The sequence below is a fragment of the Microtus oregoni genome, unplaced genomic scaffold, assembly GCF_018167655.1.
Source record: "Microtus oregoni isolate MIOR12 unplaced genomic scaffold, Mior012 000144F_ref0000341, whole genome shotgun sequence".
Lineage (NCBI taxonomy): Eukaryota > Metazoa > Chordata > Mammalia > Rodentia > Cricetidae > Microtus > Microtus oregoni.
The window spans coordinates 764,019-782,161 of NW_024544794.1; the positions used below are offsets into that span (position 1 = coordinate 764,019).

General features: G+C 47.1%; 1 protein-coding gene across 1 annotated transcript in view; it reads left to right on the forward strand.

Annotated features, from left to right (window-relative positions):
• The window catches only part of LOC121444857 (aldehyde oxidase 2), a 70,735-nt gene that overhangs the window by 27,584 nt on the left and 25,008 nt on the right, over positions 1-18,143 (forward strand). Inside the window, exons 14-27 of the mRNA XM_041646777.1 lie at positions 594-778; positions 1,848-2,034; positions 3,798-3,890; positions 5,074-5,243; positions 6,034-6,148; positions 7,539-7,661; positions 8,678-8,774; positions 9,157-9,281; positions 9,817-9,950; positions 10,641-10,728; positions 13,450-13,536; positions 13,659-13,850; positions 15,180-15,407; positions 16,119-16,214. Coding sequence (XP_041502711.1) covers positions 594-778; positions 1,848-2,034; positions 3,798-3,890; positions 5,074-5,243; positions 6,034-6,148; positions 7,539-7,661; positions 8,678-8,774; positions 9,157-9,281; positions 9,817-9,950; positions 10,641-10,728; positions 13,450-13,536; positions 13,659-13,850; positions 15,180-15,407; positions 16,119-16,214 — 1,920 coding nt within the window. The remainder of the gene's footprint in view (positions 1-593; positions 779-1,847; positions 2,035-3,797; positions 3,891-5,073; positions 5,244-6,033; positions 6,149-7,538; positions 7,662-8,677; positions 8,775-9,156; positions 9,282-9,816; positions 9,951-10,640; positions 10,729-13,449; positions 13,537-13,658; positions 13,851-15,179; positions 15,408-16,118; positions 16,215-18,143) is intronic.

The following is an 18,143-nucleotide window of genomic DNA, read 5'->3' on the forward strand; positions in this document are numbered from 1 at the left end:
AGTGCTGGGACGAAAAGTGTGCGCCACCATACCCAGCTCCAACTTTCTTTTAAGGGTATCTGGAGATACTGCTCAGTTAAGAATACTTATACACAGGGCACATAACTGTCTGTAACTCCAGCTCTGAGGCCTTGCATGCCCTCCTCTGGCCTCCAAGGGTTCCTGAACACATGTGGAGCAAATAATTCACAAGGCTTATATACAAAAATAAAAATATAAATAAATGAATTTTTTTTGGGGGGGAGGGTGTTTCGAGACAGGGTTTCTCTGTGGTTTTGGAGCCTGTCCTGGAACTAGCTCTTGTAGACCAGGCTGGTCTCGAACTCACAGAGATCCACCTGCCTCTGCCTCCCGAGTGCTGGGATTAAAGACATGTGCCACCACCGCCCGGCTTTTTTTTTTTTTATAAATGAATTTTTTTAAAAAACATTCTCACTTTGCAAGGAGGCAGCCCAAAGGTCTCTCGTTTAGCCAACTGCCCTCTGTGTCCCATTACATCCGTCTAAGTGGTTAATTAGTTAGAGACACCAAGAGGGAACCCAGCTCTTTATCCTGACGTATCCGATATCCCCAAACGGCTTCTGTCTCCGCAGTGGGAGTTTGTGTCTGCCTTCCGTCAGGCCCAGTGCCCTCAAAACACTTTGCCTGACGTGAATGCTGGCATGAGAGTCCTGTTCAGCGAGGGCACAGATACCATCGAGGACCTGAGCATCGCCTTTGGCGGGGTGGGGCCCGCCACTGTCAGTGCACACCGATCCTGCCAGCAGCTCCTCGGCAGGTCAGTGATGAGCGCTGTGCTTTAGAGGGAGCCTTGATGATGGGAAAAGCGAATTGACCCTGACAGTTGTTGATAAACCCAGATTTATTGGGGAAAAATATCACTGCTTGTTCCTTCTTTAATTTTGTTGAGTTAATTGTAATTGAACGTTTCTCTCCTGCCCACCTATTCCCAAACACCTGGCAGCTACTTCCCAAATAATTGACCCAGAGGTTTATATGAATTATAAATGCTTGGCCAATAGCTCAGGTTTATTACGAATTAGCTCTTACTTTTGGGGTTTTTTGTTTGTTGTTGTTGTTTTTTGAGACAGAATTTCTCTGTAGCTTTGGAGCCTGTCCTGGAACTAGCTCCTCTAGACCTCGAACTCACAGAGATCTACCTGCCTCTGCCTTCCCAGTGCTGGGATTAAAAGCATGCACCACCACTGTCCAGCTAGCTCTTACTTTTAAGTTAACTCATATTCCTTATTTGCGCTTAACCACGTGGCGGTACCTTTATTACCATGGCACGTTCATCTCCTGTTCCCTCTGTGTCTGGCTGGAGAGCCCGGACTCCACCCTTCCCATCATCCTAAATTTGGTCACCCTGCCTGTACTGCCTGCCTGGCTACTGGCTGATCGGTGTTTTATTAAACCAATTCAAGTGACAAATCTTTGCAGTGTACAAGAGGATTATTCCACAGCAATTAATTCCACGTTATTTGGCTTCAATTAAGCCACTTTTTTGGTGAGAGACACACAACAGCCCAGGCCTGAGTCCATTCAGCAAGTGATGTTTTTCTCAAATATGTCCCTTTTCTCCTGCAAATGAACACTCAGCGGCCCTCTCCAAGTAGCCCCTATTCTGTTCTAGAATATTCTGATTCTAGAACACTCTCGCAGTGGGGAAGGTTCCTTTCTCACCCAGCCACGATTCTCGTGCCTCTTGGAGCAGATTCCCAGGTTTTGATTTTTCCAAACACCTTGTTAACACGATTTCTAAGGAAAATCCTGGGAACTCTAAAATGTTGGTTTCTGTGTAATTAGACCGCCCTTTAACCGGTCCTTCTCGCCTCCCACGGTACCAGGCACTGGAATGCGCTCCTGCTAGACGAGGCTTGCAGGCACCTTCTGGAAGAAATCTCGCTCCCGGGATCAGCTCTAGGAGGCAAAGTGGAGTTCAAGAGGACTCTGATGGTCAGCTTCCTCTTCAAGTTCTACCTGGAGGTTCTGCAGGGACTGAGGAGAAAACTAAAGCTGTCCTCGGAGTCTGCCGTAAGTGCGGTGGAGGACAGTGACGACCGTCCTCACGCGTGGTCATGGGCTCACAGTTCTGCTGCCAGACGGCCTCGCCCAAAGTGCCATCGGAAAGCGGGGTGAAGTCTCCTGACTCACCTCTGTGATCCCAGCGCGCAGGAGGCTGAGTCAGGGAGATCACAATGAGTGCAAGGCTTGCCTGAGCTGCAGAGTGAGACCTGTATCAAACTGAATAATAAATTAGAAAAGAGAGGCACCGTCAGAGTTGGTTCCTCCTGAGTGCTGTGAGGCCCTATTCCATACCTTGTGCATGGCTCCTGGTGGCACAGCCTAGCTTCTGGTGGTGGCTTGCCGGCGACCTTGCCGGAATCAGCCTGCCATTGCCTTTACACAGAGCTGCCACCGTGTGAGTGTTTAGGCCCAAACTTCTCCTTCCAAGAGGACACCAGCCATAATGACAACCAATTCTAATTCTTCCCCCCCCCCCCCCCCCCCCCGCTTCCGCCATGGTCACCTCCCATCCTGTTTGGAGAGGTCACACTCTGAGTTTCTAAAGGCTTGGATTTCAACATAGCGATCCAGGAAGATGAAATTCAAACCATAATACTGGCTTCTCTCAGCTCCTTGCTGCCAGGAGCTCCTAGCTTAGCGGAACCAATTATCCTGTGGGGAGCCTGTTATCATTGTCTAGAAGCCCTTGATCTGGGGTAGTCTTTGTCAGCCCAGCATTCCTCCTGGGATCTGGCCCTGATGGAGCTGATAAACCACCATCAGCTCTCAGTGTTTATTGTGCCCCAGCACAGAAACGGTACCCAGTCTCTCTCTCCACTCTTTGTTTTTTTTTTCTCTTAAAATAAACTTTATTGAGGCATAATTTACAGTAACACAGGAGACAAATAATAAATTATAATGTAACCCACCCATTTTAACTTAGTACACAAATGTCTACCTGTGGAGCCCAACGCTAACTAAATGTAGCACATTTTCATCAGCCTGAAGAACTCCCTCGCCCCCTCCGTGTCATCCCCACCCCGTCCAGACAAACACTGGTCTGGTTTGTGGACCTGAGGCTTCAATTTGCTTAGTCTAGAATTTCGTGATCAAGATGAAATATAACGTCAAATTTTTATGCTTCAAAACATACGTATATGAATACCTTGATGGCTTCGTAGATTTTCTAATTGCAACCTTCTAGAAGAAGTTAAAATATTCACGGCCACGCTTGTTCCCCCTGCCTTGCCCTCCCAGTCTCAGCCCTTCCCTGACTGCGAGCACAGGTCTCACCCTTCCCTATACTCTGTTCCTCAGCCACCCCTGCCCCATGGCCACTATTCCCAAAGATGCTGTCCCCAACCTCTGAATTTGAGATGGAGACCTGCACTTCGTTTCTCAGTCAGGACACCAGAGTGGTCTTCCTGCCTCAGAAAAAAAGATCCTGGAACAAAAACATGCAGATTTTTCTTCATTTTGTGAACTATAGCTTCAAACTTATTCTGGGATGACTTATCCAGCCTAAACACACACACACACACACACACACCACCTCTGAACTCATTGGCAGCCCTTCCATCCAGGGACATGAAGATCAGATTCAAACCAGTCAGTCATCCAAGCTCTGGCTTGGATAGGGAGTGAGAGGGTACCAGGGTCATAAAACGTGAAACCCTGAGTGGTGGAGGGTAACTAAGCTGCCCCGCAATACATTAGGAGCCATTCTACATAATCCAAACCCAGCTCGATCCAGACTGACCAGTCTGTCTCACTGTGCTGAGTCTTTCCAGGACAGCCAGCGCTATCCAGCGATTGCAGACCGGTTCCTGAGTGCTCTGGAAGATTTCCAGGTCACACTACCCCAGGGAGTCCAAACATACCAGGTCAGTGCCTTTGAGTTCACTGAAACCAACATCAAGAGATAAGCTGATAAGAAATCACTATTCACAGGGAGTCAGGAGCCTCTGAACCCCAAGAGCTGGCGCTGGAGAAGCACAGGACTGCTCCACCAGAGGGATTCAAGGGCAGTCGTCATCTCTTTAAAGAGATGTTCTGCTGGGCTTTGTTTAGTGCCTACCAGAGCCCAGGGGCTCCGTCTCTAGCCGGAACTGCAAATGTTTAATCAGTCAGTAAATAAGAGACCTGCAAGGAAGGACAACAGCTTAGAAACGAGCTGTTCTTGCTGGTACACAGCCCTCCCCTCCCTACACCACACACACACACACACACACACACACACACCACTGAATGAAAAATTAATAAATAAAGGCATGACACTAAAAAATGTGGTTGAGGAGAAGGTTTACTGTAGCTATGAGGGAGACCTCAGCCAGAGGCATCTGGAAACATCCAGACTGAACCAGGCCATGGGGGTGTAGGGGGGAGCACTCAGAGAGAAGAGGAGAGCTGAGAGACCAAGAGCCAAGATGGCTGAGGTTATATAGGAATCAGAGAAGTTGGGGGAGGGAAGTGAAGCTTAGGGGCTGGAGGAGTTGGGGGCAGGGAGGTGCCTGCTGGGATGAAGCTGAGGGAACCTGAAGGCCAGAGCCTGCTACATTATATAGGCTCCTCAGTTAGCCATTTGTCCTGCGTTTGAGACCTAACACACACACACACACACACACCAGTGCAGCCTCAGAGAAAGGCTCCAGAACAAACTCCACATCAATCTGGGCCTGGAGAATTCCTTTCCCGTTCCCACCCTCTGCCAGAGGCCCCAGGAGTCACCACTCAGAGTTCTTACTCAGAGTTTGGTCTGTCTCTGTGGGGCACACCATATCATGGAGGCTTCATATCCGTTGGAAGGGTGAGCAAGCAGGACAGAAAGGCCGAAATTGTCGAGCAGAGGGGAGGGATTCAGGGATACCACAGATGGAGGAAGCAGAGGGTCCATTCACCGATTTCAGAGGGGTTGCCGCACAACTGAAATGACATCATGACGAGGTCATGATGCTTGTCATCCCACCGGCTCCACCGTTTGTCCAAGGGAACTGTCCTGCTACGCCCTGAGCCACCCAGGCCAACTGAGCTGGAAGGTTCCTGGTCTAACTCTGCCTTGCTCTGTAGAGAGTGGATCCCCGCCAGCCTCTCCAAGATCCAGTTGGCCGTCCCATCATGCATCTGTCAGGTCTTAAACATGCCACAGGGGAAGCCACATTTTGTGACGACATCCCCAGAGTGGATGAAGAACTTTTCATGGCTTTGGTGACCAGTACCAGGGCTCATGCAAGAATCATGTAAGTAAAGGAAAACTTTTCAAAAACCCTTTTAAAGGATGCCTCAACTGTACCCTCTTCTGCAGTGAATGCCCTGACCCAGAAAGCCCCACAGGAGGAAGAGCGCATATCTAGAAATGACCGTCGGGGTGAGGAGAGAGCACAGGCGCTGCAGATATAGCTCAATCAGTGAACTGATGGAACAATACCATGCGCAAAGCCTGGGGTTCGATCCCAGCACCATATAAAACCAGCGCAGCTGTAAACCCTGTAATCCCAGCAGGTAGAGGCGAGAGGATCAGGGGTTCAAGATCCTCCTCACTTACATAGCTAGGTCCAGCCCCAGGTGGACTACATGCGACTGTCTCAAACACACACACACACACACACACACACACACACACACACAAAAGTTATGGTTCTTTTGTTTGCCTTCTAAGTCATAAAGCCTCATGCCCGGCAGCCCCATGCATGGCTCAGAGCCACTCTGGTAACACGGAAACACCAACTTCATTATTGAATAGGATACAAATTCTGTCCCACGCTTCCAAAGTCTTGTCTCCACGCCCCTCTTTGGCAGCTAAGTGTTACCTGCCGGCCCTGCAGCAGGTCTCCCGGATTCTACTCCGGATACATTGTTCCCTGTTTTTATTTTCAAGGATACTAGATTCTTCTCCATGACTGTCTGCGCTGGTTGTTCAGGCTGGATACATTGTTCCATGTTTTCATTTTTCAACAATACTCTATGCCTTCCCTTGACTTGGAGGGAAGTTTTCTGATGTCTCCTTCTTAATCGTCTCCTTATCTTCAGCTCCATCGATTCTTCTGAGGCCTTTACCCTACCTGGCGTGGTGGATGTGATAACAGCTGAGGACATTCCGGGTGCCAATGGTGCCAACGATGACAAGTTACTGGCTGTAGATGAGGTAGGAATGGGACACGTTTCCCCAGATGCCTGTGCAAATCGTCACCCCAGGACCCCTGGCGGTCAACTGCCCTTGTCTCCAGGCCTTTTCTACTACTGAGATGCAGAAGTACCAGGGCCCTGGCTCCTCTCTACCCTGATGCCTTTATCAACCTTGCCTTTCTGAAGTTAGGAAATAACACATTAAACAAAAACGAATCGTAAATCTGATTTAGCCACTATGTGCTTTGGGGTTTATTTACTTGATAAAGAATTGCTCCTGTCAAGATAGAATGCTCTAGAAACATCTAGAAAGGAGGAAGAGGGCCCAGAGCAACACCCTCTTATTTATATGGAATTCTAACCAGGTCTCGTTCTCCTTCATTCGCTCTGTTTTTATTAAGTTGTCTTGGCTGTCGTTGGTCTTGTAATTCCAATTCAATAATCACTTACTGACCCCCCGACTTAGGGCCAGAGCACCTCGGCTTCTGTCCCAGCATTTCCAATTACCATGTACCCTTAGGGTCCATCATCTTTAAGGGAGGAATGATCATAGCACGCTTCACCATAGCACAGGAGTTAAACAAGTGGATACCAAGGTGCCTAGCACAGAGGTTGGCATAGGAAGACTCTCGCTGAGTTCTGCTTAGTCTCACACCTCAGTGAATCCCACACACTCTCTCCTCCTGTCGTGAAGATCAGTGGGGCTTTCTGTTTTGTTTGGTTAGGTTGGTTTTTGTTTTTTGGTGTTTTGTTTTTTAATCCATCAGAAGAGGTTGACTGTCATTTATCAGTCTATTAAAGCTCCCGTAATAAAACTGTCTAAACATGGGGCTGGAGAGATGGCTCAGTTCTTAAGAGCATCAGCTGCTCTTCCAGAAGACCTGAGTTCGATTCCCAGCACCCACAAAGCAGCTCACAACCATCTGTAACTCCTGTCCCCCAGTATCCAGTGCCCTCTGCTGGCCACTGTGGGCACTACATGCATGTGATACAGACAGGCAGGCGAAATACCCACACACATAAAATAAAAATAAATAAATCTCGAAAATATCTTCCTTTATTATTATTATTATTAAATTTTTACCCAAGTACATCTGACTCCAGTGTGGCTATTTCTGTTCAACAAGGACATCGAAGATGCCAGCCCCTGGTGAGGTTGAGTCTGGCTTCTGTTCTCTTCACTTTAAAATTATTTAAATTAGTTCATTTATCATGGTTATGGTGTAGAGTGTGAGAGGCATGGAGGCCAATGTGGTGGTCAGAGGACAGCTTTATGGAGGCGTGTCTCTCTCCACCTACCTTTACATGGGTTCCAGGATTGAACTCATATCCCCAAGCCTGTACGGCAATCGCCATTGCACACTGAGCCGTGTCCCTGTCCTCTCCTGCTCTACTTACGTACTTTACAGGTGCTCTGTGTGGGCCAGATCATCTGTGCCGTGGTTGCAGAGACTGATGTTCAGGCAAAACGAGCAACCGAGAAGATAAAAATCACCTACGAGGACCTGGAACCTATGATTTTCACCATCGAGGTAGGTAGGGCCGGTCAGTCTCCCTTTGGAATGGGAAAGTTGGGCTGGAGAGATGTTTCCGTGGTTAAGATGGTTCAATGATTCTCTTCCCAGCACCCACATGATGTTCCGAGACAGGGTGTATATATATGGCTGTTCTGGAACTATATAGACCAGGCTGACCTCAAACTCACAGAGATCTACCTGCCTTTGCCTCTCAAGTGCTGGCATTAAAGGCATGTGCTCCTATGTCCCACTAACTCCTTGAGTCTCAACGAGCCTCACTTAGAGTGTCCCAAGCTTCCCCACAGTGTGGCATGTATCAACGCAGAAGAAACTGCTATGTGATTTGCCACAAAGCAAACGCTCTATTAAAAAGTAGCCACTCTCACTGTAACCCATTAAAAGACTGCGAACCCTAAGGCTTTTGGGGTCCAAGAATCCAAGAGAGATTCTTTCTGAAGTACAGAAGGACATAGGGGTTCAGGGGTGTTAGCAAGATCAGCGATGGCAGATAAGTCGCTCCACAGATCCCAAGAGCTCCACGTGGGGGTCGGTTCATGCTCATGTCAGAAAGCTGGTGGGGAAAGAAGGGGAGGGGGAAGAACAAAGGTCTAGAAAGGCCCTGTTGAAATATGTCACATCCCCAAAGGAATGACAATGTGACTGTCTTGCCGCTATCAGAATGCCTCAGCCTTCTCAAAATCCTGAGTGAAGAAGAGGCTCGTGCACATAGATCCCTAAGTATCTCGGGAGAAGTGGAAAAGGGGAGCCTTCCTGGCACCTCGCACTGCATCTTGCCATCCCGAGCCACCCCTCTGAGTCTAGACCTCAGTTCTGAACATGCTTCCTTCTTGATGTTTTCTTCCTCCTTCTGGACTGATTTCTGTACATGTGGAAGACATTTCCTCCGATCTCTTGTTTACTCTGGAGCTCGTCAATGCTCTTTGTCCCACAAGACAACAATACGGGGAGTATTAGCAGCCAGCAGTAAAAATAAAGGATGACAGGCTTCGTGTTTTCGTCCTTTTACGTAGGACGCCATAAAACACAATTCGTTCCTGTGCCCTGAAAAGAAGCTCGAACAAGGGAACATCGAGGAGGCGTTTGAAAACGTGGATCAGATAGTTGAAGGTAAACAGCCTGGAAGAACCATTCGGATCCAGCCATCAAGGGTGTGTATGATTGCCCCTTGGGAGGCTTGCCCTCTGAAGTCCCGGAGCTTCCCCAAACTTAGACTCCTTCTCAGAACCCCCGTGCATCCATGCACCTGTGTATTCATGCTGTCTCTGGAGGTGAGAAACCAGTAACAGACTAAGTAGGAGAAAATTCCTAAAGTTTGATTCGTCAAGGCAGAGCTATGAGACAGGTCCCCTTGATCTTCACGAGGTAAAGCTTCCTCAGTGGGTAGTGCTGCAGGCGGGCGGTTCACATTCCACTTCCGTGATGCCATGAGGCCCCGTGATGGCAGCTTCCGACCAGCATGCACCTCCAGGCGTGTCCTCGCCCTTCCCAGGAGAGGTCCATGTTGGAGGGCAAGAACACTTCTACATGGAAACCCAGAGAGCGCTCGTTATCCCGAAGACAGAAGACCAGGAACTGGACGTGTACGTGTCCACCCAGGATCCAGCTCACGTGCAGGTAAGCTCCTGCGGAACCCTACCAGCGCCGGTCTACCGCCACCATGGCCGTCAGTCTCCGTAGCGAAGGGGCCGCCACTGCACTAACAGAAACTTAGAATCTAAATGTTGGATATCTATGATGCAGCTAAGACCCCGGAGCCGTTTTAAATTTTTCCTGTTCTCATCAACAATAAAAAGAACGATCCTGAGGCCGGGAGGTGGTGGCGCATGCCTTTAATCCTAGCACTCGGGAGGCAGAGGCAGGCGGATCTCTGTGAGTTCGAGGCCAGCCTGGTCTACAAGAGCTAGTTCCAGGACAGGCTCCAACACTACAGAGAAATCCTGTCTCGAAAAAAAAAAAAATCACAGAAGAAGAGAAAGGAGGAAGAAAGAAAGGAAGGAACGAAAGGAAAGAAAGAAGGGAGAAAGAAGAAATGAGCGGACTCTCCACTCCCACACTGTAGCAGATGTGACTGGCTGCTGCCGTGTAACTCTAGCTCAGAAACCAGGACATTTTGCCGTCATTTTTCTCTAAACCTCCTTGTCTCTCACAGAAAACAGTGTCCTCTACCTTAAACATCCCCAGCAACAAGATCACCTGCCACGTCAAACGCGTGGGCGGAGGTTTTGGAGGAAAGGTGGGGAGACCAGCTGTGTTCGGGGCAATTGCTGCCGTGGGGGCTGTCAAGTAAGTCTACCTCTGAGAAGCCAGAAGTGTGGGAGAGGCCAAGCTCAGAGGAAATCAACTTCGGCCACAGGCATACCTTCAAACACTGAGTTGCAAAGCACAAAGACAGTCATAACTCAGTCGGGCGATAATTCACATCTATCATGCCTAGAAGACTTTGTGCAGATTAGTAGAGACATGTGAGGTGGATGGATGGATGGATGGATGGATGGATGGATGGATGATGGATGGATGGGTGCGTGGATGGATGGATGGATGGACGGGTGGGTGGACGGGTGGGTGGGTGGGTGGGTGGATAGATAATGATGGATGGGTGGGTGGGTGGGTGGATGGATGGATGGAAAGATGATGATGGATGGATGGATGGATGGATGGATGGATGGATGGATGGACAGATGGGCGGGCAGATGGATGGATGGATGGATGGATGGATGGATGGATGGACAGATGGGCGGGCAGATGGATGGGTGGATGGATGGACAGATGGATGTATGGAGAATTAAATAAGTGGTACAAATGGATGGGAGGGTGGACGGTGGATTAGTGGGTTTCACATGTTGTAAACAGATGAGGGTAGATGGGAAAATAAGGAGCTGAATGAACAGGTGGAAAGATGGGTAGCTTAACAGACAGATGCGTGGATGGACAGAAGAGTGGGAGGGACAAAGAATGAAAACTCGTTTTCTGCAGAACTGGCCGTCCCATTCGTCTTGTTCTGGACCGAGAAGATGACATGCTAATAACTGGGGGAAGGCATCCATTGTTTGGAAAATATAAAGTGAGTACCACCCATGAAATTGTTAACATGCCTCATTTTGTTTGCATGACTCTCCCCCTTTTCTATCATTTTGATTTTGTGAATTCTAAAAACAATCGGTATCTAAAATAGCAAATGAAGATGGTACATGTTTTGGATACCCGTGGCACTTTTAATGTATAGGTGTAAAAAAATGTAGTGATGAAAATAAAATCTTAAATAATGACTAAAAGACACTGTTTGAGGGACTGGGGCTATGGTTCAGTAGAGAAATCATTCACCATGCAAACCTGAGTACTGGAAATGGGATCCCCAAGATCCACATAAAAGCTTGAGAGAGTGGCGTTGTCCACCTGTAGCAATGCCCAGGTGGAGGAGACAGGGGATCCCTAGCCTTGCCAGATCTGTGAGGTCTAGGTTTGTCAAGAAGCCCGCCTTGGTAAGCAAATTGGAGTGCAATCAAGAAAGATATCTAAACCAGGTGGTACAGGATTAATCCCAGCACTCAGGAGGCAGAGGCAGGCAGATCTCTGTGAGTTTGAGAACAGCCTGGTCTACAGAGCAAGTTCCAGGACAGGCTCTAAGGCTATACAGAGAAATTCTGTCACAAAAAGCCAAAATAAGAGAGCTGACATTATCCTTTGGCTCCACTCACATGTGGGCACACATACACATCCAAAAAAAAAAAGCACTGTTATATGGAATAAGGATTAATATATTTTTTTAGTGATTACTCAAAGACAAAGAAAAAGAAAAAGAGGGATACCCAAACTATAAGAATAACACTTTAGCGGGGCAGTGGTGATGTCACACAACTTTTAATCCCAGCACTCAGGAAGCAGAGGCAGGCGGATCTCTGTGAGTTCAAGGCCAGACTGGCCTACAAGAGCTAGTTCCGGGACAGCCAGGACTATTTATTACCCAGAGAAATCCTGTGGGAAGGAGGAGAGGGAGAATAACACTTTGTACTAAAAATGTTTCAAAACAATTTGACCATTTTTTTGTGGCAAAATAACCTTTAACAGAAACCCAAGAACAGGCAAATTTAAATCCTACAAATCACACTCCCTCCCTTTTTCTTCAGTTGCAATAGAATTAAACAATTAAAAATGTTGCTAATAGAGGATACTATTTTTCAAATTTGTGACTTAGTCCTTAGAACAGTTCTGCTGTGATACAAAGTTGCAAACACACTTTATTTAGGACTTGCTTGAGGCATGTACGTCTGATTTCCCACCCTGTTTTACCATTGCCACACCGTTCTATTACCTATATTGCTGTTTATGGTGGACTCTAGTGTCCAAACACCGAGAAGGAGTCGCCCCCAGAGACCATCTCACACACACAGCCGATGCAAAAGCATGAGGATTTTATTAATGCTGTCATGACAGGGTCCCCCAGCATTCGGGAAGCCGAGGGACCTCGAATAGCGGGTACAGTCTACTTTTAAAGGGGCCACAGGAGCAAGGGGGGTTGTTCTTTGACTATTCTGATTGGCTTATTTGAAAGGGCTATTACCAATAATTGACTGGAGAGCTGTTGCCAGATCAGATGAGGTAAGAGGTCATTTTGACCCCGTTTCCCAGGGAACTGAACCAAAACTTACGTATATGGGTAATTGTTCAGGAACTGAGTATGTACAAGTGTAGCTGTTAGGTCCTTGGTTCCCAGGGGAGGAGGGGAAGCACTGTGGCACAGAGGCTGAGAGGATTCAGAATTGTCAAAAATGGCTTCAGGATTGTCTTAAAGTCTTACATTTACAAAGCACCTTGGTCGCCCAGGAAGATGAGTTCAGCTCATAAATTCTCCGACCTCTGTGCCCGAAGCTTTCCCGTAACGAGATATTATGATTCACCATCATGCGTTCTGGGATCCTAAAGGCTTTCCCACGAGGAGAAAACCACAGACTAAACTAGAAAGAAAGCTGGTACAAAATGACAGAGAATAAGCATGACAAGAGTGGCAATTACATTCTGGGAGATGAGCAAGAACTTGAGGATAGCATGCTGTGAAGGCAGAGGCTGCTTGTTCTGTTTCCCAGCCGCCCAGACCCGAATAATAATAACACAGAAACTATATTAATTACAACACTGCTTGACCAATAGCTAAGGCTTCTTATTAACTAACTCTTATATCTTAAATGAACTCATTTCTATTCATCTATGTATTGCCTTGAGACTCTTGGTTGACTGGTAAAGTTCTGGCAGCTTTGGCAGCTACATGGCTCTGACTCTCCCTTCTTTTCTCCTCTATCTCTGCTTGGAATTCCCACCTTGCTCTGTTCTGCACTGCCATAGGCCAAAGCAGCTTCTTTATTAACCAATGGTAATAAAACACATTCACAGCCGGGCGGTGGTGGCGCACGCCTTTAATCCCAGCACTCGGGAGGCAGAGGCAGGCGGATCTCTGTGAGTTCGAGACCAGCCTGGTCTACAAGAGCTAGTCCCAGGACAGGAACCAAAAGCTACAGAGAAACCCTGTCTCAAAAAATCCAAAAAAAAAAAACACATTCACAGCATCAAGTATGGAACCAGGGTTGTCCATTGAAAGGAAAGGGCTCACTAAGACATGGGTCAGGAAAGATCTTCCTCAATCGAACAGACAGGTCCATAGCAGGCAGGGTGCCACACCAGAGCAAACTGGGGGCACAGTCTGTCCTTGACATCAGGGGACTGTGGGGTGACGCGTACTTGGCGAGTACATTTTAAGTAAATCAGTACAATGTCCATCGTTTGGTGACAGGCGGGATTCATGAGCAGTGGACGAATCAAAGCCCTAGACATCGAGTGTTACATCAACGGAGGGTGTACCCTAGATGACTCGGAGCTGGTACGTGTACCCGAAACCAACTGTGCTCTTGAGAGTGGGTAAGATGGAAATTGTCTAGATGAATCTTTACGGAAAGGGAGGCGGTGGCCTCTAAAGAATGCGGGTATCTCGTTTTACTTCAGGTCACGGAATTCCTTGTGTTGAAGCTGGAAAATGCGTATAAAATCCGCAACCTCAGACTCCGAGGTCGTGCGTGCATGACCAATTTACCATCCAACACAGCCTTCCGTGGGTTTGGCTTCCCACAGGGAACCCTGGTCACAGAATCCTGTATCACAGCTGTGGCAGCTAAATGTGGGCTTCCACCAGAAAAGGTAAGATGATAACCGGGGTTATAACCAAGGCTGGTGGTAAGGAACCAGAGGAGAAAGGAATTAGCTAGTGGCCCCAGGAAACACTAGAAAACTGTACAAATTAACCCTGGCTCAGAGTTTTTTCGTTTGTCTGTTTTTTGATTTTTCAAGACAGCTGAAAACACCAAGGATATGAAGCAGATCCTGATCCAACGCAAATTTTCAAAGGTTTAGCCATATATTCTAGACGCAAAGGCTTGACGACCTGCTCTTGGCTGTTATCTGTTCTGCGACTTCTTTCTAGCAGAACGAGCCTCACCTATGAGGGTAGAGCCTGGCTTTAACTCACTCTTTACCAGCCCCATTCCAGCCTCTGAACCCTGAAGTTTGAAGAGAAAATGGTGGGCCAGTAAGATGGCTCAGTGGATAAAGACGATGGCTGCCAAGTTTGACAACCTGAGTTTTATCCCTGGGGACGATATGGTAGAAGGAGAAAGCTGACTCTCATGGTTGCCCTCTGACTTCCACATATATGCCATGGCATGTATACATACAGACACACACGGAGGAGGGGGGAGATGCAGGATAGATAGATAGATAGATAGATAGATAGATAGATAGATAGATAGATAGATGATAGATAGATAAATGATAGATAGATAGATAGATAGATAGATAGATAGATAATTGATAGATAGATAGATAATTGATAGATAGATAGTTGATTGATAGATGATAGATAGATAGATGATTGATAGATGATAGATTATAGATGGTAAGTAGATAGATGATAGGTAGAAAGATGATAGATAGATGGATGGATAGATAGATAGATAGATAGATAGATAGATAGATAGATAGATAAATGATAGATGATAGATAGATGATAGATATGTTGATAGATAGATGATAGATAGATATATAGATAGATAAATGGATAGATAGATGATAGATAGATAGATAGATAGATAGATGATAGATATGATTGATAGATAGATAGATAGTTAGATAGATGATTGATAGATGATAGATAGATATATAGATAGATAAATGGATAGATAGATAGATAGATAGATAGATAGATAGATAGATAGCCCAATCTCCCCAGTCCTTCCATCACCTTGCCTTTTAGACTGGCTACTACCAACTGCACTCCACTTCAGACAGAGAGAGACCCTGGTTGGTATATTAACGTGGAGATGAAAACAGCCCTGTCACTCTCTCAGCTGCACAGTGGAGAAACATCTGTCCTCCCCACCAAAGCGGACTCTTCAGAGGAAAGGCTTTCTAAGCCCCCAGATGTCAATCTGTCTCACCACAGGCACTGACGGAATTTCACGCTTGTTTCAGATTAGGGAGAAAAACATGTACAAAACAATCGATAAAACCATCTACAAACAAGCTTTCAGTCCCGAGCCCCTGATCAGGTGTTGGAACGAGTGTCTGGACAAGTCTTCCTTTCACGCCAGAAGGACACAGGTGGAAGAGTTCAATCAGAAGAACTACTGGAAGAAGAGGGGTATTGCTATTATCCCCATGAAGTTTTCAGTTGGCTTTGCTGCAACAAGCTACCACCAGGTAAAATTCACACATGGCACATGCTAAATGACCCTCACATCTAACACAGTCTTGGTCTGACTGGTGTGTGCTTGTGTTCAGAGAATGCTGCATTCCCCAGAGCAAAGGCTACTTAGTCTACTTAGTAAAAGATTTTGAAGAAGGAAGAAAGGAAGAAAGAGAGGGGAGAGGAAGGGAAAAGGGAAGGAAGGAAGGAAGGAAGGAAGGAGAAAGAAAGAAGAAAGATGGGGGAAGAAGAAAGGAGGGAGGGAGGGAGGGAGGGAGGGAGGGAGGGAGGGAGGGAAAAAAAAGCCCAGGTTCCTAAGTAGGAAAGTTCTTTGTAGTCAACTTTTGCATAGAGTAGAACTAAGTCCCAAGGTCCTACTGGGAAACATGGCATCTCTGACCTCACTACTCCAGGAGTATATTTAGAAATTTATTATTTTAAAAGTTTTAAAAATATTTTGAATGTTTTGCCTGCATTCATGTCTTTGCGCCATATGCATGCACTGCACATTAAAACCAAATGAGGATGTCGTCTCTCCTGGAACTGAAGTTATAAACAGTTGCAAACTTCCATGTGGGTGCTGGGAATTGAACCTGAGTCCTCTGGAAGAGCAGCTGATGCCCCTAACCACTGAGCCATCTCTCCAGTCCCCTACCTCATCTCTGATACTGAACCTCCCTAATTGCCAGCCCGCACTGAGCCTGGCCTTCCGGATTGTCTTACAGGCTGCCGCACTGGTCCATATCTACACAGACGGGTCTGTGTTGGTCGCACACGGAGGCAATGAACTGGGACAAGGCATCCACACCAAAATGCTACAGGTAACGTAAATAAAACCCAGCCATCCGCCTCTCCACACACTGTTGACATGATTGGAATCTGGGATATTTTTAAGGCAGACAATGATGGTCCATTCAAATTAAAAAGACCTGCACGAGTTGAGAAAGCTTCTTGCATATAAACTACAATGGACAATGTGACAGAAATCCCACCCATACACAAATGCTCCAGGAACTTGGCCTGGTCTGGGAGGTGGAAGGGGTTATTAGTAAACCCACCACTTATGAGCCTGCAGAATGCCAGTATAGATCACACACACATACACACACATATCACACATACACACACACATACACACACATACACACACATATACACACATACACACATACATACACACATATACACACATAAACATACATACGCGCGCGCGCACACACACACACACACACACACACACACACACACCAACAGAGAATTGGAACAGGCAAAAGATGCAACTATCAACATCCTGTAACTTCTCTTTCTTTCTCTCCTTCCCACTCCCCTCACTTTTGCTTTCTCTCTCTCTCTCTCTCTCTCTCTCTCTCTCTCCCTCTCTCTCTCTCTTTCCAGTAGTTTTGGGACTTGAGTATAGGGTCCTGTGCAAACTGGGCAAGAGATTTAACACTAAGCTATAATAATAAAGAAGCTATGATTCCAGCTTCTTTTTCATTAAAAAAAAAAACAATCCATGTCCGGAGTACTTGCACACATCTTTAATCCCAGCACTCTGGATACAGAGGCAGGTGGATCTCTGTGAGTTCGAGGCCAGCCTGGTCTACAGAGGGAGTTCCAGGACAGAGAAACAAACAAAAGGACGTATTTGCTTGTGAGTCCTTCTGTATACACACACTCACACACACACTCAGACAGAACATGGTGTGTGTAGAGGGCAGAGGACAGTTTGGGGAAGTCAGCTCTCTCCTCCCACCATGTGGGTGCTGGGTACCAAAGTCAGGTTATCAGGCTGAGTGGCAAGTACATGTATCTGCTGAGCCATCCCACCAGCCCTGGGATCTCAGAAGAAAAACATAGTCCTTTGAATTGGATACCTTGAACGTCATGATGGGCTCTTCAGATTGTTACAGTGCACGGCTGTAACTTCTCACTGCCTGGCCCCTTAGCTCCTCTTAACAACAATCAGCCGGCTTAGTCCAAGGCACAGAATTGCTGCTGGTGACCCCTGACCTCCAGCCTACTTCCTAAACAATCCCTGTGGAAAGGTTCCTTTCTCAGAGCAGCTGCCTGTCTGCTTTAGAAGCCCGTGGCCTTGCATGAGTCTTAGACTTTCTTTCCTGCAGCAGATGGGGCCCAGAATTAATTGGGCCCAGATCTTGCACGTCACCCTGGGTGAGCAAGGAGCGGGAGAGGGCTGGACTTGCCTGCATTGAGTAGGTCCTTTCGGAGCACGTGCAACGTGGGGGGAGGGGGGGTGGACAACATAGCCGTGGGTAATGGCACAGGCACTTGGGGGAGAGAAGTAAATAAATGTTGGTCAGTTCAAGGCCAGCCTAGTACAAAATGAGTTCTGGGACAGCCAGGGCTACCTGGTGAGATCCTGTTTCAAAGAAGAGGAAGGAGGAAGAAAGGAAGAAGGGAAGAGAAGAAGGAAGGAAGGAAGGAAGGAAGAAGGGAAGAGAAGAAGGAAGGAAGGAAGAAAAGGAAGGAAGACAGGAAGGAAGGAAGGAAGGCAGGCAGGAAGACAGGAAGGAAGACAGGAAGGAAGACAGGAAGGAAGACAGGAAGGAAGACAGGAAGGAAGGGAAGGATCCCAATAACGGGCAAGATGTCTCAACAGGTTAAGGGGCTTGTCACCAATCTAACTCTAACCCAGGACCCATGTGGTAGGAGGAGAGAACTGAGTCCTAAAAGCTGTCCTCCCATGTCTACAAGGATGTCACAGCACACTCGTACACTCATACACACAG